The following is a 27,915-nucleotide window of genomic DNA, read 5'->3' as shown; positions in this document are numbered from 1 at the left end:
ACAAAGTGAGTGGAACTTGCATCATCATTCATGATTGAAAATATGGATAGATAAATAATTTAATAAAAATAATTTTATTAATTTTATAAACATTAAATTTATTTGCTAATGTAAAAAAAATTTGTAAATAAATAATCATAATTAAATATTCAAATAAATATGTTAAAATACAATTTTTTAAATTTCACAAAATTACGGGGCATTACAGCTCTCACAAAAAGAAGGTTGTCATCCGCAAAGAATAAGTGAGAAATGGGACTAACATGCCTGCCAATTTTGACACCATGGATCAGCTGCTTACTCTTGGCATCTCGAAGTAGGGTCGACAAACCTTCCGCTTACATAATGAAAAGGAAAGGTGAGAGGGGGGTCACCTTGCCTCAACCCCTTACTAGGCTTAAAACATCTCGAAGGTTGCCCATTCACCAGAACATCAAACTCTGCAGGGCTCACACATTTCATAATCAAACGCACAAAAGTACTTGACAAGCCTAATTTTAACATCTTTTTCTCCGGAAACTCCCATTCTACTCTGTCATAGGCCTTGTTCATATCAATTTTGAGCCCTAAAAAACCTTTTTTCCTTTTTTTTTCTTCCTCAAGTAATGAAAGCACTCATACGCAATCAGAGATTTATCAGTGATTAGCCTCCTAGGAACAAAACCTCTATGCGACTCATGAATAATATAAGGAAGAACTAGCTTCAATCTATTAGCTAGAACTTTGGTGACAATTTTATACATAACATTACACAAACTAATAGGTTTAAATCATCAGGAGACTCACACACTTTTTTTTTATTGGAATTAAAACAATATGAGTGTGATTAATAGAGCCTACTCCACAATATTATTCAAAATATCAAGCACTTTTTCAATCACATCCACACCAACAATGTCATGGAAAAAAAGGCATACACACCATCGGGTCTAGGGGCCTTTGTCAGATGCTTTGAAACAATGTTGTGCGCGCACTTCTTCGGCATTGAAAGGGGCCATCAAGTTGCTGCGTTGAGCGTCACTAACAATAGGAATCCCTTTCTCTATCACAGGTTCGGGCTCTATATGATTGTTCCCAACAAAGAGTTCCTTAAAATAATTCACAAAAAAATCAGAAATTTGCTCTTCCTCCTTGAATATTTTCGGCCTCATCCTTGATTTCCTTTGTATTATTTCTCTCAATTCTCTGCTTTGACTTTGTATGAAAAAATGTGGTATTTTGTCCCCATGCTTTAACCAATCTTTTCTGCTCCTTTGCTTCTAGTACATCTCTTCCTTTCTTTATTTCGAGCTCGTCCATTCTATCATCAATTGCTCTCATCTGGGCTATCACTTCCTCCGTTTGTAACTCACTCATGAGATGCTCCATTTGCGATTTACAGACTTGCAATTCCTTCACAAAATCCCTAAATTTCCCCCTACTCCAAGAACTCAATCTATAAGAGGTGAAAGCAATATTAGAGCACAAATCTCCACCTCTTTCTGATGTGTCCGTTTTATATAGTATTTTACCCCCGTTCCTTGGTCATAATTAGTAGTGTTTTTGGCTCTTTAGAGCCACTTTTATTACTAATTGGTGTTTTCTAGTGTTTTCGTAGATTTGGTTGACTTTTGCAGGGATTTATGCTTTTGGAGTATTTTCCCGAGATATTTTGGAGCAATCACGAACATTGGAGAAGCACGACCAGAGTTTATAGCCCAGGGCCGGTTAGAGACATCGAACCGGTGATTAAGGGCTCGGTATAGGTGATACCGGGGCATTTGGACCGAGTATTCAAGATCCAAAGAGGAAACCCAAATTGGCCCGAAGAATTGGAGCCCAATCGAAGTCCAAATAGTGGCCCAAATGATCCGCCCGGCCAAAAAGGCTGGCGCCCGGAGGCGCGCCCGGTGACGCGCCCGGTCGGGCGCGAGATTGCTAATAGAGATAAAAAAAAGGCGCGCCCGATCGGGTGGTGCCTCGCCCGATCGGGCGCGTGTATTTTTAGGGGACGATTAGCGTCGTTTTAATTTGTTTTAGTTTAGGATTTTTGTACGGAGTATAAATACTCCTCCGTAATACGTTTTTAGATCGTCTCTTCTTTTGGGGAGATCTTCTTATCTCTTCTTCTTCTTCTTTTTCTCTTATCTCCTCTCTCTTAGACTTTCTCTCTCTACTTAGTTTTCTCTCTCTTAATCTCTCTCTAAACCTTTGTTTTTATTCTTTGATTAATTCCAGATTATTTTGGTAACGATTTCTCTTCCATTAATCTTAGTTATTTATTTTATTTCTTTCATCATGATTTATTTTATTATTTTGATTAGTTTAGTTTTTATTATGTGTGAGTAGTCTAATTTCTAGGGTTCATGTGGATCTAATAAATAATATGAAGGGGTAAATTATTGTTGTTGATTATCAATGCTAGATTAATTCCCTATTGATTGATTAAATGCTCTGTGACTAGATTAGGTCTATCTTTTATGCATGAGTTTGACAATATTGATTCAAGAATCGAGAGATGAGAATTAATGTTTAGGTCTAGTTTCAATAGACAAGTTAATTTATAAATGGTTAAGTCAAGATTCGAGAGATGAGATTTAATACCGATAAATTAATTGTGTGATTGTAATAAGTAGCAAGAGCCCTATACAATCTGGTTAATTAATGCATTAATGATTGACTATTATTGATTGTTGGTATTGCATGATAATTTCTTATTGGATTGTTTTAATGTTTTACAATTGCGGCTTGTAAAAGTATAGCAATATTAAATTGATGAATCGAGCAGATGTTAATTTGATATTAAAGGCTATTTTCAATGAGGACTTAGATCTAGTAAATTGCGAGAGCCTGTTAGATCTATGTTGATTAATAAATTGCGAGAGCCTGTTAATCATGTTACTTATGCAATGTCAATGATTGATTACTATGTTTTACCCTGGAGTATTATTTATTGGTGAACCTATGCCCTAGATCCTTTTATATATTGTTTTCTTCCCATTCTCAACCCTAGTAGTTTAGTCTTTTACTTAATTATAAATATTGGTTACTTAAATAATTTAGATTATAACAATTAATTAGGAGTAAAAAGACTTGTTTCCCTGTGGAGATCGACCATACTTCCCTATCTACCTTAGTTAGTGATTTAGGTATTTATTTTTTATTAGGGGATACGACTTTACCCTGTCACTTTCCCACGTATTAGACACAATTTTCATCCCACAACCACATTTCTTTAAAACGATACTGCTTTTTTTTTCTTTTTTATTTTTTTTATTTTTTAGGGTGAAGAGCTTCTTTTATACATAGAAAAATCATAAAAGATGTATGCCTCTTCTTGACTCTCAAAGGTTTGGCCAATAAAAGGTTCATCATCATTATTTTCCTCTTCAATCAAAGGTTCATTCAAATCAACATCAAGCATTGTAAATTCTATAAACATGAAAATAAGTAGTCTTTTATTAAAAAAAAGCTTATTGCATATTAATTAGAAAAATCTCAAACAAAAGCTATAGAATCTTCTAAAAAATCATCACAATAGCATACATAGTATATAGGAAAGTATATATTACTACCCAAAATTTTACAGTACTACCCAAATTGATAAACCTTATAAAATTCGTCAAAAAAATTAGGGCAAATTTCATGTTATCACATGGGTATTATTCAATATGGCAGAAGTTAATTCAATGTGTATTTTCATTAAAATTCAACTCTCAAATCAATCACCTCTCATCCAAACCTCATCCTATGGGTTTCATTGAATTGGGATTATGCACAAACAATATAACCTTGAGTTATACAATTATGCAAAAGAAGATTAAAAAAAATAAAAAAAATTAGACTTTTGGCAAAAGTAATACCTTTAATTGAAGGGGAAACACGAGCAGTTGTCGAAACACCATAGATAAAATGTTATGCGGTATTGTTTTGTACATAATATAGCTGTTCTGGGAAGCAAAACTGAGGCAGGATGATTGAGTTTTTTTTATTGGGAACATGTATTTTCATTGTAATTATTAGTATTGTTGTGAATAGCATTTATTATGTAATTGGGTAAATCAATTGATCAGTTATATTAAGTATTTTCTAGAAACTATAAGAGAATCAAATATATAATTAATGCTTATATATAGCCCTAAATTTGCCATAAAAAAATAAGCTCAGATTTGTCGCTTTTGCTTGTGTAGTTGTATGTTACTCGTCATTAATTTAGCTTCATAGTACTGGTTTATATGTACTCTTTCATTCCATCAATTAAAAAAAAATAAAAATTGTACTCTTTTCGTCGTGAAATATTGTATTCGTATTGGCCATATGTCAATCAAAGAGATAAACTGGAAATTGACGTATTTTATATCAGTAATGCGCGAATAAAAATTACTTCGTATAATTTTGTTAGATATATCTCAAATCTTAATATGTATGTTTTATAATCTGATGTGAAATATTATGAATAAAATTATATTGATGCTCAAATATGAGCAATGTGTAAGATAAAATAGGAACAAAAACTCTATGACGAATAATTGATGTTTATCAATTATCATTTACAACCTCAAATTTGACGCCTTCGAAAAAGTATTCTCTTGAAGAGGTATGATACCCTTAGTATACACTATGATTGTGCGACATATAACAACTATATATGTATAAATTCTATGTTCCACTCTTCCTTAATTTGGATATAAACTAACATAAGGTATTAATTCTTATTTCTTAAGAATATACTTATATGTCTTTCTTTTCTTCATTAGGTTGCAATTATATATATATATATATATATATATATATATATATATATATATATATATATATATATATATATATATATATATATATATATATATATATATATATATATATATATATATTGTAATGCTTGGTCACGTTTGTTAATATACAACTTTGGGCTTCCTAATATCTTTACTTTATTTATCAACAACAATTAAAAAGAAAAAAAAAATTGAAGATCTAAAACATTGAGTATTTTTTGCCACTTCAAGTTCCGTACATTTGCCTTATGAAACTAAAAATTATTGTTATTTAAAATCATTCACAATAAACCTGACTATCTAAAAAGCTCAAAGATTGATTGTAGATGAAGATGTTTTTTTTTTTTTTTTTTCCTGAAAGGACAAGATGTGTTTTTAAATAAAAAGGGCATAATATATTGTATGAGCACATCATACTGGTGTTATAGTGATGACACAATGCCCAATCATGTAGTTTTTTTTTTTAAAAAAAAAAATATAAAATAAATATTAACAGTCAAACCTCGGTGTTTGAAACAGTCGGATCTATGATGAGTAATGTGATAGAAACGACCTATGAAATTTAGACGTGTATACAGCGCGATTACACGTAGTGTAGACAGAATTAAAAGACACTATTTAAGAGCGCGTGTATGACACAGACATAAAAGACATCATTTAAGAGCGCGTTTATGACACGCACTGCGCCTCAAAGGAAGTCAAGATATGCATGTGAAGGACTGCGCTAAAAGATGCTTAACAACAACATCCAAATAATTTTGTTAGCTATATCTTGACATACTTATTTATGAACGTTGTACCACATCATATCTACACAACACAACTCACAATTAAGGAATTCAAAGTTAACTTCTTAAGGTACTAATTAGTACAATACTAATTAAAATTAATAGAACTAGTGGGGTCAAGTATGACTAAATTAATCAATTGTCATATACTAGTAGATTATGGAATAATTAGTTGGCAGTTTCAACAACCTCGGCAGCAAAACATGATGGAGCAAGAAATAAAAGTAGCTTTGGCAAGTATAACTTACTTTTAATTTTTATTAATTAATCAACAGGGAATTTTCCATCTTTAGAAAAGATACTAATTAAAGTTGAAGTATTTATGGCATTATTCTTTTGTTAATTTAGGAAAGTACGAGGTTTACATAGAAGCTTGTTATTATTGAAATTAGTCCCAAAGTTTTAAATGTACATTAGTACTATAATTAGTTTATATTGTACTAGGTTATGTACTAGTTGCGCAGCCAATGAAATGATAAACAAGTTGATAATTACTTGAATTTCCATCCAAAGTAGTCAAAATTCCACTTCTTTTGTAAGAAGCAATAGACATCAGGCACAATTTTATTGGACTTTGGATCACTCGCAAGTTGCTTAGCCAAGTGTTAAACCTCTAGTGAGTAGATTAGATCTTAGGTTTATTTTTGTCTAAAAGAATCACAAATTTGTATTGAGAATTGAGTTTTCAAATGTCTTTCACATGATAAGGGAGGTTAGGGGTGCATATAGTTGCCCAAAATGGAGGAATTTGAAGGAGAAAAGGTTTTGCCCGAGTTGATACATCTGCTGTTGTTATATTAAATCTAAATGAGATAAAATTTCATTCGATGAAATTTTTTAGGTTAAAACGATATCGTACTTTATGAAAAGCTAGATGTTGCTAGCTGGAAGGTTTGCATGTGATGGAGTTACTTTTTCAAGTTTTTAAATGATTGTTTATAACTTGGCTTAATACTAATAACGGCTTACTTATATGTCCTTCACTGTCTGTAGTCATGTATGTGTAAGATGATAATATTTTAAAATAGTAGTGACAGATTGAAAAGAATCTAAATAATGATCAACATTGAGTAGATATGCCTTGTGCGACGTGTTAGTAGTGAATTCGCATAGTTTTCTCCTTTAATATATACTAGTAATATAATTACAAAAACTTATCAAACGAAAGTAATGCCTAAATTGATAAAACAAAAGCTAATTAGTCATGTCTAAAGTATCTCCTTTGTAATTTGAAGGTTTGAGTAACATTATTGTATTTAATTTGTATATAGTCCATGCTTTTTTTTTTTCCTTTTTTTTTTTTTTTTAGCTTGGAGATTTAACATGTTTAAGGGTTAAACACTCCACTTTTCATATAATGAAGGAAGTAGAGACTATAGAGTGACTTTAATTTAATTCTTTGCTTCCATTGATCATTAGAATTCAATCATTTTACAATAATTTCGGATTTTTTTTTTCCTAATATTTTTGGATCCATATTATTCTCTAAAAATAAAGGTTGTTGTATTATTCTTTACTTTTATAATTAATTCATTACGCGTTTTTTGAAAATCGTGATTATACCATGGGCCAACAACATGCATTTTTATTAACACTTACCAGAATTGTTATAGGCTAGTCGATCTCAACTAATGCTCATCAAACACATGATGAAGTCAACTGATAAGGACGTTTGCAATGTGAAACTAAGGCTAAACTCCCTCATTTAGAAATGGCCAACTAGCCCTAATTTAATAATTAGAAAGGTTTAAGCCTATAACACGTGTCAATCATTTATTCGCCCGACAAAAACATGGATATAAAACATTATAGTATCATTACTTAATCTCATCCTCTAACCTTAATTTAAGGATTTTTAATCTGACCATCCTAGGTAACACTACAACTTTTTTAATTGGACCTTTTTCACATACACTCGTTCTCCAATCTCCAATGATATTACTCATATTATTCTTTACCTCATTTTAACCAAAATACTTTCTAATTTTAGATTTATGTTTAATGAGTTTTGTTACTGTTAATCAATTTAATTACGTAGTTCTAAGATATCATGTAATGATCATACTTGTACCTTATTATTTTAATGCTTAGAAATCTTGATGGATCTCTATGCAATCAAATATATATGATCAGAGTAGCAATTAAGCGCAAGATGATATAAATGGAACAAGCATATATACTCTTGCCTTCTCATATAGTATTGGTACACAGTATAATAAGCTTGATGGATAGTGGGATCGAGAAATGATAGTTTGATTTGATTAGATTATAAACACTTCGATAAAAAAAACCTAAATTTGACCCATACTTTTTATTCTGTAATCGTGTGCACAATTTAAATCTTGATATCACAATACACTAACCTTTAATAATTTCTTTTTTGGATCAAAAATACAAATCCACTCAAAAAAAAAAATATGGCGATGCAAAGTTACAACACGGAGTAACTTATTGCAAATAAAAATTTTAAACCTTTAAAATACCCCTTATAAATTAATAGTAATAAGGCCCTAAGCCCCTAACTATTCGTTTGGTTGTCTAATTTAATTAAATTTATTTTATATGAATTTTTTTATCTTATTTTTATTTACACTTATTAAATTTGAAATTAATTTTCTAAAATTTTAACTTATTTTTTCTTAAATGAACTAAGTGAAATATAACCCTAAACATACATACATACATACCTTGGCTCGCAATAATAAATTGTTATATTTCCATGAATCCATCTCACATAACACTATAACATCCATCTCCATCTCCATCTCCATCTCCTTAAAGCATCATACTACATCCATATAATTACATACCCTTTTTGTTAAAGAGACTAAATTAACTTTTTTTAAAAAAATAATAATAAAGAGACTGAGTTCAAGCAACCAATTATATATGTGTATATATTTTTTTTTCTTTAAGTTTGTGGGGATAATCTATTTAATTACAAACCAAAAATAAACAAACATAGTAATGTCCAATTACAATTAGGCCGTTGTAATTGGTGTGGCATATCTCATGTAAAGATTTGTCGCTGATTCTCTCGACACTTGTCAAACAAATACGAGCGCGTGTGACTTAATTTAATCTCATTCGCGCGAGTGGGGGTCTCCTAATCCGGTAAGCAGTTTTTAAGGGCAGTATTAACATACTTAGCGCTCCTTGTTTTAGGTTTTTTTATTAATTAATTAATGTTAATACTATAATTAAATTTTAATTAATTACTCCATAGTTGGCTTTATTATTGAGATCATAGGGATTTATAATATCATTATATTGTTAGTTATAGTATATTGGCATTAATAAAGTGTCTATAGTGTAATTGAAGCTTTCTATTTTAAAAGCATTTCTATTTTAAATACTAATCCGTACAAGACTACAAGACGTCTTATAATATAACTAAATGAATTAAAAATTAAAACGACTATCGAAACAAAATTTCCAATATATTTTGAAAGAGATAGGAAAAGAAAAAAAGAAAAAAAAAAAAAAAAAAGTCCATCAAATATAGCTTCTTCTCTAATTAGTTTGTCCTTGCTCATTATCAAAAGCTGCTCATCAACTCTTATAGTAAGTCAATCTCTCTTTCAATCTTTTCTTCTAAAAGAAACTTTTTTGTTTTTTGTATTTTCCATCAAATAAATATAAATCTTTCTCTCCCCTTTCCATACTAGGTAAATGATATATGTTTCATCTATACAAAAAAGCTTTAAATTTTTTTTTAATTAGAAAAACCTTAATCAAACTTTATCATTTAATTTTTGTTAGTATTCATGTGAATAATTCATGTTTTTAACCGCGAGATCTAATGTTTTACATATTATTATTACGAAATAATATTATGAAGTAATTCATATCATTAATATAGCTCCAATAATGTTGGGGTTCATGTGTTTTGTGGGTGGATTGATTATAATTTATTTCCATGCATAATTTTGCTTTAATTTAGTTTATCTTCTTAATTTTTTTGTCTTTAATTTTTTTTTATTATGACCTAAAATATCGAAAATTTTGTTTAGACAAAATGGGGAGAGGAAAAATTGTGATAAAAAGGATTGACAATGCAACAAGTAGACAAGTAACCTTCTCAAAACGAAGAAGTGGATTGCTTAAGAAAGCTCGAGAATTATCAGTCTTGTGCGATGCAGAAGTTGGAGCAATTATCTTTTCTAGCACCGGAAAACTCTATGACTTTGCAAGCACCAAGTATGTTTACAATTTCTTGATTTAATGTTTTCTTCTCATCTAATTAATTCTTTTGATTAGTATATCCTTAATTATCATGTTCTTGATCGATGGGTTAGTGAAATAAGAAATTTATAAGCATCAACATATATACATAGTATTATTTTTAGGGAATTTATTCCTATATTTTGATCTTAATCTTTTTCTTAATTTTTGTAAAGAGATTATATATTACCTCTGTTATATATTATTTGCCATGATTACACATTTTTCTTCTCTAATTTATGTCAAATCGTTGCAACTAATATGAAACAGAGGTTGTAATTTATATGTGGATATAAGTCAATACGATGTTTATAAATCAAATTAAACATTCATAAGCTAGTATACTAGATACATGATTTGTTATTTTTGGTTAAAATTGAAGAATATAAATTGGAATATTCCTTAATTTGTACTTTTAATTTTTCTCTTTTTTTTGGTGCAAAAGATAAAAGTTAAAAGTATATAACACCATCCTCACATAAATCTCATTACAAGAAGAGTTTTTTTGGTTTAACTAATGAAAATTAAATTTCACGTGTGCAATTGGAGAACTAAAATTACATTTTTGTAGTCCTAAAACCCAACACACATGTTTTATGAATTTATTGAATTATAATACTGCTATTTTATTGGAGTAAAATACAATTTATTAGCTGATTAATGAATGTGTACAAAGTTCTAATTGATAATAAAATATATATTTCCTCAAGGGGGTTAAAATTACTGGTATTGAATCGAAGTAATGTCTAGTTTCTTCAAGGGACTACTATGCCCTTTTTCGATAATTAATTTTGACATCATACTATTGAGTACATACATTAAATTCACCTCAATAGTTGTAGTTTGACTATATTCTGTTCACTTTAATTTCACTAATATTAAGAATAGATGAGTGTTGTTAAGGGTTAATTAGGCTACCCAAGTTCAATTTGCAAACAAAATAAGTTTTGGTAATGTCTAATAAGTTCTAATAAGTATAAAGATTAGTATACATCAGGTGAATAGAGTGCACCTTTCATTTCAACAAATGTAATTTCGCCCAATTTGTAACTTACATAGTGACCATTTGCCAGCTTACCATCTAAATTGATTAATGTCATTAATCTATATACATCTATTGTTAGATCTATCTCAGTTTTCTTTCTATCTCTCCTAAAGAATTTTTAGCCTTTTTCTGATCTCAAGTTTCATAGTTGAGTTGTTCCCAAACATCTTCTATTACATATTAATTTTCTTTAGATTAGTTTGTAGGATAAATCAGTTGATTATCTTTCCTCAAACTTACATCTTCATTTTATTATGTATCACTCAGATTAATACATGTCTATTGTCTAGTGTTTAAACAAACATGAGTAAAGCTGTCTCACTTTGGAAATTGAAGCTAAAAAGAACTTCTAATCTTTAGTCCGATAAAACCAAATTACTGACTTTGTATCTTATCTAGATAGACTAATTTGCCTTCAACTAATTATAACATTTTTTTGAAGTTTTTGTTACTAAGCTTTTTTTTTAAATAATAAAATAAAATCAATAAGCGTATATGTTCAAACTTAACTATCTGAACTTAACAATATTGAGCTTATCTTATTGCCTAACTAGCAAAAATAAGATGGTAAGAATGAAATCTCGAAGTTAATTATTAGTACTTTGTAATTCCTACACTTAAAATTATTAGCTAGAACATATATATCTTTACTTATTAAACTTATATAAGCTAAACTTATTATATCCTTGAAATAATCTAATCAAAATTTACTTATCTTTAAAGTTATCTTATCTAAACTTATCTAAGCTTTATTAACCTTGAATTTATTTTATCTAAAGTTAATATCATTGAACTTATATTATTTGAACTTATCAAAGCTTATAAGTCCTAAAATTAGCGAAAATTAGGTGTAGAGTACAGAGACGTACTTATTAGTTCAATTCGTACACTATATGCTAATTCTATATATAACCCTAGTGGTTTGGTTGACTTGAACCTTGTTATGAGTTTTGTATAATATAATCATCACAATTGGCTGTTATATGCGCATGCCCTTCCTCCACAAATCGAAAAGGATAAATCCATAGTGTATATTGTACTGTCTAGCCTCGAGTAAGACCATTTCATCATCAGGACCACCACAAAACAAAATGTTCAAGTATTGGCCTCAATTGATTACATTGCATGGCTCTTTAGCTATTTAATTTAATTTGTTCGAAATTGGTTATTATCACACTGTTCCGACCTCTCATAGTCAAAATTTTGGCATAAGCTATTATTGCATTAATCGTATAATCTGCACTCTTTTTAAATATACTTGGTTAACGGACATGTTAGCCTTTTGTTTTTCTTTTTTAATATTATAAACTGGTACTATTTACGTCAGGTATGTATTTATGTATGTTCTTTTTTTTTTAGATATAGTCCAATGTTGTGAGCAAATAAATGGGAGTACAAACGTACAATTTGATGCCTTTATTTTTGTTGGTTTGAGTGAAAAAAGACATAGAAGCATGAATTGATCAGGATTTTCTTGTCAGTATTGAGCTTAAATTATTGCAGGAGAGGCTCTAGTTTTGGAAGTTCTACATTTATACATTTAGTACTGTTTCTCATGATTCCTTATTGTATTTTGTACAGTTTGTTCTATAATTATCTTGAATTTTTGAATCAATAAAATTTATTTTTTTCATCCCACTAGTGATTGTAAAAAATGTTGAGGTTTTATATTTTATTGGTCTTTTTTTGCACAGTAGACTATTATTATTATTATATCTTATTGTACCTAATATTATTTAAATCTACCAATAATTATTTTGAAAATTGTATTTAATATTATATTAAAACGTATATATTGAAAATTTTTTGCATGAATGTGATGTTAGGAAGGGATGAATGCACATCAAATGTAAATGAATTTTATCATTTTAATGTGTGATTTATCAACATGCACAATGACAAGAAAAAACAAACAAACAAACAAACTAGTGTTTCAAGATATCACTTGGCAAATCTCCACCGAGTTTAATACCAAACGATGGGAGAGTTAGACCACACAATTTTCTTACATGTGAATCCACCTTATTGGGGCCGGACGGCAATCATTTGTATGAAGTATTAGTTTTAATGTTCCTAAGTAATCTTCAAATCTTATACAACTGCATTATTCAAAACAATGAGCCCTAATCTTATTTTGAGAATGGAGATGGGAAAAGAACATAAATTTGCTCTAATAATTAAATTAAATCTTTAGTGTGCAAACTCCGCTAAACATAAAAACTCTACTCTGAAAAGAGCCTAATCACATACAACATGATTCTATGACTTACATCTCATATTCAATTGATAGATTATATGCGCTAATATTCTTTTCTCTTCTAATTTAATGTGGGATTATCAAATTGAAACCTCACAACTCAGATGTGAATTGTTACTTAATCTCTAAACATATATTCCATCAACACTCATCCTAAAGAAAAATCACAAACTACAATTTACAAAATTCTTACCCTCTAGGGTTAAACAAATTAAAGGTTTAAAAAGATGTCTAAGCTTAAAATGAATAGAATATTCCCTCTCAAAATAGAAGATTTATTACGGGTTCAACTCTCATAAATTGAAATAAGAACTAAATCTGTTGATTGAATGTCTACTCACTTACAATGATGACCAATTAATCAAATACAGTTCTAACAGTGTTTCAAAAAAAAAAAAAAAAAATACAGTTCTAACAATGTCATAAAAAAATTAAAAATAAAAAAAAATGTAGAGAAAATTCATTTGCAAAAAACTAAGTTTGAACACTACAATATAATAAATCTATAGATTTTGGAGTAAATTAAAAAATTATCGTATTTACAGAAGAGAATACCATACATTCAATACATAAAATTCTATTTCAATAATGTGACATGCAAACAATGAAAATTAGGGTTTCCTATAAGGGTGCCTTGAACTACCAATCATGGAGGTCAAAGTATTTGGGAGGAGGGGAGGGGGGGGGGGGGGGGGGGGGGGGGGAGGGGAGAGAGAGAGAGAGAGCGCATGGGTTCGAAACCTTCATTATTAAAATTTTCAAGTGTGTATTCATTCGTGCTAGGGTTACCACATTTTCGGTATATAATTAAATCGATATTTTTAATGCCCTAATGTACAAATAGACATAGTTTGTACACATAATAATGGAAAGAGCATAGAGAGAATTTTATTAAATGGTCAAATAAGAACAATGAATCATGAAATATGTCAAAACTCTTTTAACATTACATAACCAGATTGCTAAAAACTGATAGCTGTTATTAGCAATTTTGTACAAGTAATATATTCTACTGGTCAAAACATAAATAAGTTAATTATCAACTAATGAAATCATACACCAATCTGTTGTTCAAATAATACCTACTTTTATTCATAAACATTTCTAATACCCCCTACTTCCATGCCAAGAGAAAAGAGCCTCCTTCGCATTCCTTAAACATGTCGCTATTCAGTGGCTCAACATGTACTTATAGTCTTTCATTCACATTCATCGTAGTCTAATTTAACCACCATCCATTTGCTGTAGCTATAAATTTTGCTGACAAAACCAGATTTAGTTCAAACTTTAGGAAGAATATAGAGAACATTAGACATTACCTATACCATAGTGTTTATCATCCTTGTATCCTTGAATTAATTTGTGCAGCAGCAGAAAGCTCTTCAGCTCCGCCTTTTTTTAAATCTTTTCCATGTTTCTGAATGAAGTTGCTATAGGGTAGCTACCTCTTCTTGTTAGACCTCAGTGATCATCCTGTTAGCTGGTCTCTGAACTTCGCTCACTCAGAAGAGAAGAGGGGGGGGGGGGTTGTCATGGCAGGAATTTATTGAAAGTATCATTAAACCCGCATTACCATGACTATTAAATTCATCCCTTTAGGAAAAGTGACATTGATTTTTTGAATGCTACTTTCAGCATGAAAATGGTGATTGAAAGATACAACAAAATGAAGGAAGAGAACAACCACCAGCTGTCATCTGCTGCTTCTGAACTTAAGGTAAGAAAATTTTATCACTTGATCAATCTTGCTTAAACAAAAAAGCTTGACCTGCATGCACACTGTTTTGTATTAATTTTATTTCTGTAAACATGCAGTAGGTTACGTAATATGCAATTAAACAAGGGAAGAAGAGTAACTAGGAAAGGTTGATAATTGTACACATTACTGATGCAATTACATAATCAATTAAAGACCATTTTCAGACATTTGAGTGGCTGGACCTTCCCAGCTCCCACTCAATGACTAACAAAGTAACAAGCTAAAGCAAAGCAAAATAGTTACAACTTTCTGATTAATTTTCTCCTCTCTTTCTGCCTTCCTAAATATACTAAGTTGACAGATAATTCTTTTTTGTTAACCTTCTCTTTCCTATAACATTTCCCAAGATACTCATAATATAAACGAATAATAGCAACTCTCTTCCCACAAAGCCAGTCTACTACAAATATTCCAAGTGGGTCACATATACTCTACTATCAAGCCATCAGCACATCAGACACCAAATTAAGCTAAACCAAACATACCCAATGAACCGACTGCACCAAAAAGTGCATTTGCTGTGTCGCCCCTGGCCCCTTTTCTTCTTTACTGAATTTATCATTCAATATGGAAGAAGTTCTAGAGTGTGGAAAGGAGAAATGAGGCAATGCAGTAGTGAAACCTAAGGTGCAGAAGGAATATGTTGTTGTGGCTGATAAAATTCCTCTCGTCCCAAATTATTTTGCACACTCACCTATTCCACAGAGAAAAGTAAGAGAAAGAGCTAAGTTGGAGAGAGAGAGAGAGAAGGATTTTTTGTCAAAGATAAGTGTGCCAAATAGTATGGGACAAGTAAAAACTACTTCGTATAATGGTAACTATGGTTCTGGTTGTAGGAAATAGATACACTGGTGTTTACTTATAGTCAATTAGACAATCGATTTGTCTGTTGGCCATCAAATAATAATCAGAATTGCAGTAGACAGTGGTAACAGAACTCAAAAATTGACACCAACTTCAAACTATCAAAGTTTATCAGAGGGGGAGAGGGCAGTGAAAACTAATAATTCAGGAGATCGAAATAGCTTGAAAAATAGAATGAACATCAAGACGGAGAGATAAATATAGAAATACAAAGCAGATGACAGAATAACATAAATGACACCTATAAAAGGAAGGATTACTTTTGGTGGAGAGATGCATGATTATCAAAACGGGCTAGACTTGTCTTTTTTTTTTTTTTCTTTTTTTTTTTATAGATACCCAAACTCAAAATCTGGGCTCCGTCATTCGTTTGGTAAGGAGGAGCAGCTCAAATGATGTGACCATTGACTAGTGGTTGATATAGAAGTAATATTTCTGAGACAAACCTGTGATGAAGCCAAGAGCTTAAAATTTCTTAGCCAAGGCTTGTCTTACTACTATTCTGGAGCAAAATTCTTTCTAGAATGCAGAGAAGGGACTAAGAAAACTTGGAATTTTGGATCACCTAATCCAAAATAGCTCGAAAAAAAAAGCGACTCATCAAATTACTGATAAAATTCTTTTCCTTCGTCAAGTTCTGAGCTTGTGATGTTTGAGAATGACCCTGTTAGAGGGAAAAAAAGGCAAGTTGATTAAAGGCGCTATTTACTTTGTTACCAAGGGTGTCTCTCTTCCCTTTATCTCCTGTGCTAGTATTTAGCTCCTTTTGTTGGGTCAGGGATGAAGAGGGAAAATCTGTGGTGGAAAGGAACTGAGGAAAATTCTTCCCTGCTATTCACCTCTAGTAACAACTTCTAAAGAATCAAAAGCACACCCCCAATACGTAGAAACAAAATCCAAGGAATCCTACAAATAACAGACAAAAATAACCCAAAAAAAGGGAAGAAAAATCCCAAATGTTAATTTATGTCTTAAGAGTAATTCAAACATTTCTAAACCAATCTCCAGCATCAGATTATCTATAACTCTCACCAAAATAGAGTTGAAATGAACAACTACCTCAAGGAAACCACAAGATTGCATTACAAGAATAACCTACCAAAATGCTGGTTTTCTCTTTCCAAGTCTCATAGGCATCAGTGGCCGGAGATTAAAGAAAGTTATAGGGTGCTGAACAAACTAGAGTGCAGATGATACAGCACGATTAAGGTGAGGTGAAAATGAAGGGAAGTAAAGGCATTGTCCAGTATATCACTTGATGAAGGCATGAAGCAACAAGTGAAACCAAGAAGTATTCTATTATATCCAGAAACCAGCTAATTTCATTTTGCTATCAAAGCCCCCTCTACAACTATCCAGCCACCAAAAAATCTTTTTGCCATCCTGATATTCTACACCCTAGGCAGAAATCGTATAGAACATATGCTGATGCATTAAACAGATTGAGCCATTGAGGGTACTAGGGGATTAAGATACGCAGTCATGAGAGGTTAGAGACGTGTACTTCCCTCTCAACCACTTCCTCTCTTTCTCACATCTACAAAGTTAGTAGTTTTACAGATAACACTGTCACAAGATCACGGTGTTATCTTGTTTTACCCATAAATACATCTATTATTTTCCCTCTTTTCATTTGAGCAGCTTCATTCAACCATCATCCTCACTTACAAGAATACGACAAAGTCATAAAAAAAGGGGCTGTGGCAACTTACGAAGCATGAGCTGCAGTTCTCGCATGAAGTAGCATAGTAGAAACACAAAAGCTCCAGCCAGCAAGCCTATAATCTAATTGCCTTATGTTTCATTTGCAGAAGATACCTGCAACTCAGAAGAGCCTCAAAGCCCTGCAACAATCAGTATATATTTCATTAAAATATAGTTCGTTTCTTTTTTGGCAGCAGGGTGCCAGGTAGCCGGATTCAACAAGGCCACAGCTCAAAACAGGTATGCAAGTGATCAAACAGTGCCAGCCCATGAACAAGGAGGGTACTTCCTCAAAAGGCATGCTTGGAATGGGGGTAGAGCATTAAGGGGGTAACAAAAGTCAAACTAAGATGGATCTAAGTAGTTGTGAGAGAATGAGGTAGTGATGGTGTGACTTTCAATGCAAATGAGATAGTGATGCTGTGATGATAAAGGAAGTGAGGGAAACTATTACCCTCATCTTGGGGTAATTGTTATCCTAGTATAATGGTGGGCAACTATTACCCCTATTATGAGGGTGATAATCTCCCCATCTCTCTCTCTCTCTCTTCATCATACCACCACTATAATATTTCCTTTATCACCACCTCATACTCTATCGTCTTCATTTACAGTCATATTTCTTGGTTTGACACTTTGACTTATTACCCCTTAAATTACTAGCCTCTAAATTATTACCCTCAATCCAAGCATGTCCTAAAAGGAGAAGAAGAAAAAATCTCAATTGTAATTTTGACAACAAAGATGAGCATGAGATCAGGTATTATAAAACACAAAATAAAATAATTGTAATTCTGTCCTCTTCAAAGGGAGAGAGGAAACACAAACTTTTTGCCCCTTTCTAAAAAACAAGCCTACTGAAGCATAGCATTGCAACGAATAATTCTTCTTGATCAGTCTCCTTCCCACTGGTCTATGACTTCAATTACCCACTAAGACACTAAAAGACACACCAGCCCTCTAAAAGCATCTCACATTCTGTGCAAGTTTTACCAATATAGGCATATAGCTCATCCTAATCAGTCACCCCTATGGCTGGCCCTACTCTATTACTTAAGTATGTTAATGCCATTGAGTTTTAGGCAAGAGCTTCTAAGTATGAGAAAACAAATAACCCCCAGCCTGTTTCACATTCTAAGGTCTTTGAGACCAGATTTTGATCAATATCTGCAATCAATACACGTTTTAATCCGTCCCATGATTAACTCTATTGATTCGCAAAGACTAAGGAGAGTTTAAAAGGTTGATGGGTGGATGTGGCACTCAGATTTAGAGAGAGGAAAAAAAGTTCCTATGAAAACATGTTATAAGGGAACTTGAAACCTTGACTAGGGGTAGCAAAAGCTCAAAACATTTTGGGTTTTCTCTTTGCAAGTGCTCCAACAAATGTCCCAAAATACCATCTTCCACGTTTATGAAATTAAAGCTAAAGTATCATCATTCTTCTTTTCCAAGCTACAAGAACAGCAGTAACTTTATGTGTTATAGTATATTTACAAGATAAGAAGTATTATGTTGCACAGTGTTTAGTAGGTAACACTATTTAGAATGTGTTTTTGAGTGTCAATCGAAGGAATTTGACTATTCAAGGCCAATTAGCCGGGTAAGAGGTAGTAAGGCCTTTAATAAAAGCCCTGTCATTAATATTATCAATGTAAATATCAGATGAATAATTCCAGTAAGAATCTTTTCTTAGAAAAAAGATGTGTCATATCATAGTATATAAATCACCACTATAAGTCATATCACAGGCATATAAATCACCACTATAAGTCTTATCATGGGCATATAAATCACGACTATACTTACAATTCCTCTAATATGTACCAACAACCAAAGCCACTCAAACAATTACGTAGGTATATTACCCTACTTTTGAGTTCAATCACTCTTACACTTAATAGTTTATGTGAGACAGACATATGATAAGACAGAATGACTTTAGATAGGATATAGGGTGATCTTTATGAGTAACTAGAGGATTATGTGATGAAATCTCCATCCTTGGCTACCCTTTATTTTCTTCTCAAACAATTTTCTCTGTCTGACCCAATCTTGAAGAAGTCTTTCTTTCTTTCAGCTAGCAACCTAGCACGCAAACAAGGATTCTAAACTTGACAAAAAATTTGCAACCCACAGGGCATGTCAGGCAAACCATCTACCTCAAAAATTGATAGCTCAACATTAAACTCAAAAATAGTTTTTCCTATACACTCAATTCATGAACTCTAACAAACTTCAAGGTTCCAGCACCAACTGTTTCTAAAAGCACAGTGCATATGGACTTCCTGCCTTTTGCTTCATAAAAGAGCTCTTACAAACATGACTAGTTTATGTTAGACTAAATTTGTGCTCTTGAGTCTTGACTTCTTTCATTGTGCCAAGAAGTTAAATGACCTTACAAATCATGACTACAGAGCCATTATCCAGATCCAATTTAGCAATTGTCTCATAACTCACTAGGGTGCACCTCTTCCAAATTCCAGCCAGTCTACCTCATCTAAAGTAAGGCATCATCTTAGCAACTGTTGCCTAATTTACCCCAAGTAAGCCAACTCTCACCTATATCACTCAATCTTGGAACACAATCCTACTAGGTCTCTTTTAGTAGTCCATGCAGCCTTGTCATGACATCTTCGCTGCAATGTCCACTTGCTTTATGTCAGGCCTTCAACATATATGAGGTGTTCAGAATCTCGAGTGGATCTTCAGCCTGAGCGGGCGGGTTTTCATCTAGCCACCCGAGCTCCGGGGGTTGAGCCAACAATTTCCTAACATTTATATGACCTCACATTGGCAGATCTTGCACTCTTGTGTAGGATATTAACACTACGCCTCAACGTACTACAACCATTAAAGGTAGCAACTTGCATCAAACATCTAATGTACATTGTCCCAAAGCACCGTTCTTCAAATTTTCTGACTTCAAAGAGACTCAATTCTACCATCTTGGCTTGCAATAAAATCCACCCTTATAATAATTATTGGGAAACATCCTGCCTAGAGGAAGTATGCATTACCAATGGTACCTAATTGCTTTGTAGCCATTACACCTTAGATTAAAATTTTGTCTAACATCATTGTACATAATAACATATCCTATATCAGGAATTTTATTGTTTGTCAAGTGCATATGAAAATGTCAAATTTCCGATAGTCACCAATCGAGGAAAATGCATAATTAAAAATGAAAACAAAGAACATAGACTAATAAACTAACCATAAAATTCACCGCTAACCACAATCTGAAAATCCATGCCAATGAACTACATACCTAAGCTGACTTTTCAGATGGTGATACTGATAAGGTTGATAATCAATCTAGGCTATAAATGTGGAGCTGAGGTCACAAATGGAAGGGGGAGGAGAAACATGGGAATATCAGTGTAGGTTAAAAGGGATGAGGTGATCAGATGTTAAAGGCCTAATATTACCTTTGTTACATGAAGGTAAAACTTCTAAAGGAATCGATTTTAAAATATCACCAAAATAATATTAAGAAAAGGAAAAAAATATAACAATGGCAATGACAGAGGACTGATTTCTTTCTTTTTTATATTTCATGACGCATTGTATAAATTTACTGCACTACCAAATGTGATGTCTGAACTAAAAGAGCCCCCAGTACTACCATTTCAGCATTACATGTAAAGCCGAACCCCTATATCAGCATGATGTAAAAATAGAAAATGACAATAACCATTTCTCCTATTTCTATTACAGTTTTGGCAAAGGGAGGCAGCAAACTTGAGGCAACAGCTGCAATATTTACAAGAAAGTCACAGGTAAACCAAACTTTGACCTTAAACTCGATATTATCAAATAATATACTGTAATATTTTCCAATTGACCATCAATAGCCTGAAAATTGCTTTACACTTTGGTAAGCAAGTAGCCACGTTATGATACCAGACATACCTGTGATTTCTATGTGGTGGTTTGCACAAAATCTGTCACATTCCAGCATCATACCCCTGCAGCTTTTACTACGTGATTACGATGACTTTAATTCATCTCATACAAATATAATAATATATAAAGAAAGAACTACACAAAAGAGCGGGGGGGGGGGGGGGGGGGGGGGAATTATGCACTACAGAAAGAGTAATATTTCAAACACTATTTATCAACATTTACCAATGATATTCAGATATTTCAAGAGAAATTATATTTTGGATTGAGCATCAAATTACACATAGGAGATTCCCAACTGTTTCCTAGGATTCAAATATAAATTTGAGCACACCAAACTCATCATTCATGATTTGTACAAAATATCCCTAAATGACTGCAAGAGTTTTCATGATATAGTCCCATATGGAACTGAATCACTGATCATGATTTTGAATTTAGATACACTACCCATACACCTCAAAAAAACGATTCAAGATTTTAATACAATACACATATCCCTCAAACAACGATTCAAGATTTCAGCTTTTGATCTTCAAGTGAAAGGTAATGGCTAGAAAGACACATCAAGTAAAATATAGCTTGCACAAGCTAGATTATGGTTCCACCGTTCCAGTGACTAGCAGCATTCGTCATTCAAGCACACAACACTGAAAACAGGTAGCTAAAATCAAAACTCATTTACCTAAGTAGCATGATTGCTTTTCTTCAAATCCAAGATGGATGAGTAGCACAACTGCACAAGAGAATAAATCTGTTCCAGGAAACAATAGTTCACATCAGAGAATAACAAGAGGTTGGAGATAAACTAGTGGGTATGTGCTAATCAATGCATCAATAGTCAGCTTAGATAGAAATATAGAAAAGAGAATAGTCAAAAACAAAATAACAAGGTAAACAGCTAAAAAATCCTAGAGGAATCTGATATTTATTTGGTTTTTTTTTCCATTATTGTTATTATTAAAAATGAAAGACAGTTGCTTTCTGGGAAAACCGGTTAGTTTAATTCAAAGAATCAATGAACTTCCAATAGATAAAAAACCACAAAGTCAGGCAGGAATGACACATATTGAAACTGTAAAAGTTATCTACTCCAAGAGGACAACAAAGACACTTGGCTACAAATTACAGTAACATTTTAAATTTTGAAACGCAAATATTCAATTTTCAACAGACTTGCAAAAAGTTCCGCCTCTATATCTTAGCATCCAGTTTGATGGTTGCAGGAAACTTATGGGGCAAGAACTTTCAGGTTTAAGCATCAAAGACATGCAGAACTTGGAAACTCAATTGGAAACAAGCTTGAAAAGTGTGAGAATGAAAAAGGTGTGAAATATTTCTGCTGCACAAATTCAAATCCTAAATGCAAACACAACAATTAACAACTTTGCTATTGTTTGCAGGACCAACTCCTATCTGAAGAGATCAGAGAACTTAACCAAAGGGTCACTTCATCAACAATATCTACTAATTTTATTCTATTTATGCACGTAACAAAGTGTGCTGAAAGTTGTTAAACTTGTTGCAGGGAGCTATAATTCATCAAGACAATATTGAGCTTTATAAGCAATTAAATCTCGTGAAACAGCAAAATTCAGAGCTACAAAAGCAGGTATCAAACAGAGAGGCTGTTTTATGAATAGAGGCCATTAATATAATAAATGAAATCAACTGTAAGAAACAATTCAATTTCTGATGGCCTTCTGTTTGCTAGTGTGTCTAAGAAAGATTCTGAATTTCAGGTGTGCACAACAGAGGAAACGAATCAGATACAGCAACACCCACACATGTCATATAATGTCAATAATGATTCTCACATGAACACGGCAATCAATCTCCAGCTAAGCAACCAGAGCAGCACAACGATGAAACATCAACAAAAAAAAATGAAATTATGGTACTTTGACTCTCCAATCAACTATTTTTTTCAGAATTTCATAAAAAGAATCAAGGAGAAAATATAATTTACACTAATAAGGCACATTTTGTTTGTAGCTTGCAACTACATTAACAAAGCTGGTACTGTGTCCAGTGCCACACCAAATGCTTAGCCAAGCATTAAAACAAACCATTCTACTTGAATGGGAAGATGCATGTGCTCATAGAGAAAGAAGCATTCAGCAACAACTGCAGATTTGGTATGATTTGGTACATAGCGGTAATTTAGTATAGCAGACCAATGACCAACAATAGCTTTCCATAATAAAAAAACGATAGATGTGCTTGTTAAATATATATTTATTTTTTTTGTAAGGTATGTAATTGTTCTTATGATGGTGTGTTTCACGAATTCAAATGCTAGTAGCTGTAGACCCTTTTCTTGTGAAATAAAGATCATGAATCATTGGCCTGATCAATTGAAAAATTACACTTCAGCCTGTAAAATACAATTTGATAGAAGATTTGCAATTTGTAAAGCCATAACTCCCTGTTGCTGGATTACAAGTAGAGACCTTAGTGTCAAAAGGATTCCATGACGTCGAAGAAGGAAAGATGCAAGCTACAATAAAAAACTACTTCTAACTGCAGCAAAGGCAGTGTACTTTTTTGCAAAAAATCTAAATTAGATAACGTAAAACAAAAAATGTATATACTTTTGCAATGAGATCATTGGCAAATGATATAAAATGACTTGGCATGGTTCTCTATTGTTTAATAAAGAAGTTTCATACTAGGAAAGTGCAACAAGAATCATAGCAGCTGGAGTTGTTAAAAAGGAAACTAATGAGCCAAAGAGCAGAGAAGATTAAACTGTATCAATGATACTGCACCTACAGATAACATGTAATGGTTGTCATGAAAAAAGCTACAGAAATAAAGGAAAAATATGGGAAATAAACTGCCATTCCAGCAGCAGCTAAGTTTATTTAAAACCCAACCAAGCTTCTTTTCATTTAAGAAAGAGCACTAAGCCATCATTCACTTGTATCAATTAAGACTCCTAGATGTTGTTCCTCAGTTCAATTTTTTTTGTTATTAAATGTAATGCATTGGACTCATGGATTAGAAACTATGGACCATATGAGAGCCAGTAAAACTGTAAAAGCACTAAGGGAAGACATAAATTTTACTTGATTCCAGTATTGTCAGGTAACCTTGGCTTGCTAATTATTTTATAATGGACCAATTCAGGAAGGTTTGACAAGCAGGAGAAAATACTGCTATGGAATTGTGTTGTGAGTAATAATTTAATGTGTATGAGCTGCACTATCCTGGGATCACTTAAGGGTGAGCCTAAAAATTCCTTGCACCAAGAAGAGCCATTTTGCTTTACCTATGGCTTAACCACATGGTTGTCTCTGGAACATCACACTGAATCTGCTGAAAATCCCATAGTTCCATAACAGGAAAGATGTCAAACATCTAATTCAGGATATGTCAATGCCTACAAAGCACATTCTTGGGAAATATGATGTATGCAAACAAAGATCATATTGCTAGTGGAAACGTGAGATATTGGAAATATGATGTATGCAACAGTACTTCCAAGGTATAAAGCTACCTAATAGCCAAAACAGGCAGATGGCCATGCTCCCTCGATGGTTTTAAGATATTGTTGTCGTCATTGACATAATGAACAAATGCAACACAGACATATATACAATAGCTCTAAGAACAAAATTGTTTGTATACTACAGCTCCTTACAGAAAGTATAATTTGATATATGAGCACTTTGAATAACCCAACTTTCTTTATCACCCCACACCAATACATCTCATTATGCTAACCCAAATTTTCCTCTTAGGAAGAAAGTAAACTAAGGCCAAATCGGGTTTTAAAGATGAATCACCGGTCCATCATATCAAATACTATGCTAAAACAAAACCCCTAAACTTATATTTACCCTAAAACTGATGACCTTGAATACTTGCAAGCTTCCGAAAAAGGAATTTCCAAATATTTTGTAGCTTTATCATCGTACCCTTGGTAAAACCATATTTGACCTGGATGACATTCTTCCACAACAACCTCTTTCATTTACAAATGTTTAAAGCTGCTACACCTATCACTATGCTTGGGTAAAAAGGTTACATAAGAGAAAAATGTGGGTGACAAAATGAGTTACTTATTTTATTTTTATTTGGATACAACATAGAATAAGAGAGGGGAATGGAATTGGAGAGATTCATTTCCTTTTCCCTTTAAGAAGCACAATCCCTTCACTATTGGAAAAAGTTTGAAGGAAAATGATAGCCCACTTCACCAAACCCCCCCCCCCCAACACACACACCTCCCTCCCTTTCTCTCCACCTCCACAACTGCTAACCAAACACAATGTAAGCTTCAATCGTAATGCAAACCAAATAGAATTTGGACACTTCTTCCTCGATTTTTTTAACAATACTAAATTATCCAATTCACGACTCACCACTTGCAATAGATCAATCGAATAACTTCGTTGAGATTACAAAACAAACAAATACAAAGCATATAGAGTTATAATAGACAGCCATGGTATACCAAAGCTCAAAGGAAATATTATAATCATGTTAAATAAGGGTAATTAGCTGCATAATGCCCAACTCGAGGGAAAATAGAAGCAACTTGCATAACCCACTTGCAAGACAAAGATAATGATCATTGTTTCCAAGATCAAAATATTAAGAAAAACTGATAGCATTATACAAAACCGCAGCAGCAGACCAAGACAACAAGAGGAAATCAATAAATATATTTTTTAAGAAAACAAACCCATCAATAACATAATATAATAAAAATCAAATAACAAAATCAAGGGAACAAAACAGCATTATTCATGCATCTAACCCAGAAAAAAATACTCCTCAATAGCTAAAATCAATAAGATATTAGTAGTTGTGTTACTAGTGTACAAAATTAATAGTCGCGTTGATAGTGTAATTAACCATCACAATGATGGTATAATTTAAATCGAAACCAGGTATTCTCCTTGTGTTCGAAATTAAAAGTCGCGTTGATAGTGTAATTAACTAATTAATAGTCACAATGATGGTATAATTTAAATCCAAAAATTAAAAATATAATAAGAACATTAAAGAAGATAGCAATAAAACCATTCAAAAGAACATCAAAACCACAACAAAATAATCATCATCATCTTCAACATCATGCGATGTTTATATAATTATTAAGATGAAGTATAACGTACCATAATTTGCAGCAACCTGGAACAAAAACATCTGATAATCAATTCAACCTAAAAAATAAATAAATAAATAAAAAATCAATAATCGGTGCAATGACATATAATGCAAAGAAATTGATCATTAATGAATTAAAAAATTACCCATGAAATTTTTTGATGAATAAACTCAAAAAAATGGTAAAATGAGGATACATTATTGCAGAAAAACAAAGGGAATGAAGAAGAACCCAAGAACAGTAAAACACCATGGAAGTTAGGAAGAATAAAATTTAAAAAATATGAGAAGCGTAGATTGGAAGAAGAGAGAGAAAAATATCTCAAGACACTATGGTATACCCTAGATTATGTTAATATTAAAGTCCTTGTCAACCAAGGTCCCACAAAAGGGTGGTATAGTGTATTAGGAATCATAGAATTTTCTTCTTGTGATTCCATTGATGGTATAAATCTCCATTGATTACCATCCTCGAGTCCTCAAGGTATTAACCTTTTTCTACCTTATGACACTAGTATAACAACATTTGAGTTTGCAAGTAATTTTACAAAGTTTATGATTTCGGTATGACGGAACTAGAAGGGTGAGTGATATAAAGAATTTGATCTCATGTCTTGAGTGTCGTACTTAAGAATTTAAGATATTTTCAAGTAAAGGATTCGTTTGGCATTGTTGCGGTTTTCATTTTTTTGGTTTTTTGTATTTTAAAAGTGTATGATATATGTCATATAATGAATAAAAAATTAGTCAAACTTATTAAAATCATGCTAATTTTGAAAACTAACAACTAAAAAGTGAAAACACTTTTTTCTTGTATTCTATTTATGGTTTTTTGTTTTCAAAAAAACTGAAAACTCAAAACAAAAAACAATGCCAAACAATTAATCATTTAGATCTTTATAGTTAGATGGATAATCTTTACTATCTTCACTCTCTTTTCTTCGATAATGGTGAGTTGTGACCATCAATGTGCACAAATTTAACTTAATGTACTTAATGTACCCTATATTAAGTAAAGTAAGTGTTTTGGGGCAATTAGGAAATGAAACCATTATCTAATTAAATTGGTGAAACAAACAAGTTAGGTACTTTATACATTTTGAAATCACAATACATTTCTATAAAGAAAAACTTTACTGAGTTATAAACAATTTTATATGGAGATGAGCATTGCTAAGTTCATACGTACGTGACATGTCACATAATTCATTAAGTCTAGTCTTGCAAGCTAGGCGTACTTGAAAATTATAATGTTATTATAATATGTTCATTTCTTCTAATTGAAGTTGTTTTAGTTTGAAACTTTTAAGATGTGGAGTGAGTTACAAATTTGGCCTAAAACTTTAAACCTTTTAATTTTATTTATTCTAGTCCAAATTATTACAAAGTACTACTAAGTATAACTTTGCATGTTTTAAGTTTAGGTTATGTTTATTACTATTCACCAATAGGCAATAACTCAGGACCTGTTATGATTGACTGAATTG

General features: G+C 32.1%; 1 protein-coding gene and 1 long non-coding RNA gene across 7 annotated transcripts; one reads left to right on the top strand and one right to left on the bottom strand.

Moving 5' to 3' along the window:
• The first annotated feature begins 8,641 nt into the window (after positions 1-8,641).
• Positions 8,642-25,527, top strand: LOC110685074 (MADS-box transcription factor ANR1-like). 4 transcript variants are annotated; one of them, XM_021861537.1, is made up of 9 exons: positions 8,642-9,106; positions 9,556-9,742; positions 14,704-14,785; positions 21,119-21,180; positions 22,534-22,633; positions 22,711-22,752; positions 22,836-22,919; positions 23,050-23,204; positions 23,303-25,527. In XM_021861537.1, exons 2-9 carry the CDS (start codon positions 9,561-9,563, stop codon positions 23,316-23,318), a joined length of 723 nt encoding a protein of 240 aa, XP_021717229.1. In that variant the 5' UTR covers positions 8,642-9,106; positions 9,556-9,560; the 3' UTR covers positions 23,319-25,527. The 4 variants fall into 4 exon arrangements, with proteins under 4 accessions (XP_021717229.1, XP_021717227.1, XP_021717230.1 ...); XM_021861535.1 differs by lacking the exon at positions 23,303-25,527 and having other exon boundaries at positions 23,050-23,296; XM_021861536.1 differs by lacking the exons at positions 8,642-9,106; positions 23,303-25,527 and having other exon boundaries at positions 9,339-9,742; positions 23,050-23,296.
• Positions 13,982-26,944, bottom strand: LOC110685076. Of its 3 annotated transcripts, none has more exons than XR_002503915.1 (6): positions 26,575-26,944; positions 26,437-26,484; positions 21,993-22,061; positions 21,314-21,375; positions 17,404-17,535; positions 13,982-14,847 (listed from the first exon to the last, which is right to left on the bottom strand). It is a non-coding gene; the product is annotated as an uncharacterized LOC110685076 (long non-coding RNA). The 3 variants fall into 3 exon arrangements; XR_002503914.1 differs by having other exon boundaries at positions 13,982-14,836; positions 21,314-21,369; positions 26,575-26,942; XR_002503913.1 differs by having other exon boundaries at positions 21,314-21,369; positions 26,575-26,940.
• Between the last annotated feature and the right edge of the window lie 971 nt (positions 26,945-27,915).

Source organism: Chenopodium quinoa, unplaced genomic scaffold (genome assembly GCF_001683475.1).
Source record: "Chenopodium quinoa cultivar QQ74 unplaced genomic scaffold, ASM168347v1, whole genome shotgun sequence".
Lineage (NCBI taxonomy): Eukaryota > Viridiplantae > Streptophyta > Magnoliopsida > Caryophyllales > Amaranthaceae > Chenopodium > Chenopodium quinoa.
This window is presented reverse-complemented; position numbering and strand designations above follow the sequence as displayed.

What these genes read in the sequence shown, in the direction of transcription:
- LOC110685074 (XM_021861535.1), top strand. Translation starts at nt 9,561, where the DNA reads ATGGGGAGAGGAAAAATTGTGATAAAAAGGATTGACAATGCAACAAGT. An exon ending in TCAGAGAACTTAACCAAAGG is followed by an intron (nt 22,753 to 22,835) that starts GTCACTTCATCA and finishes AACTTGTTGCAG; the next exon opens with GGAGCTATAATTCATCAAGA. An exon ending in ATTCAGAGCTACAAAAGCAG is followed by an intron (nt 22,920 to 23,049) that starts GTATCAAACAGA and finishes TCTGAATTTCAG; the next exon opens with GTGTGCACAACAGAGGAAAC.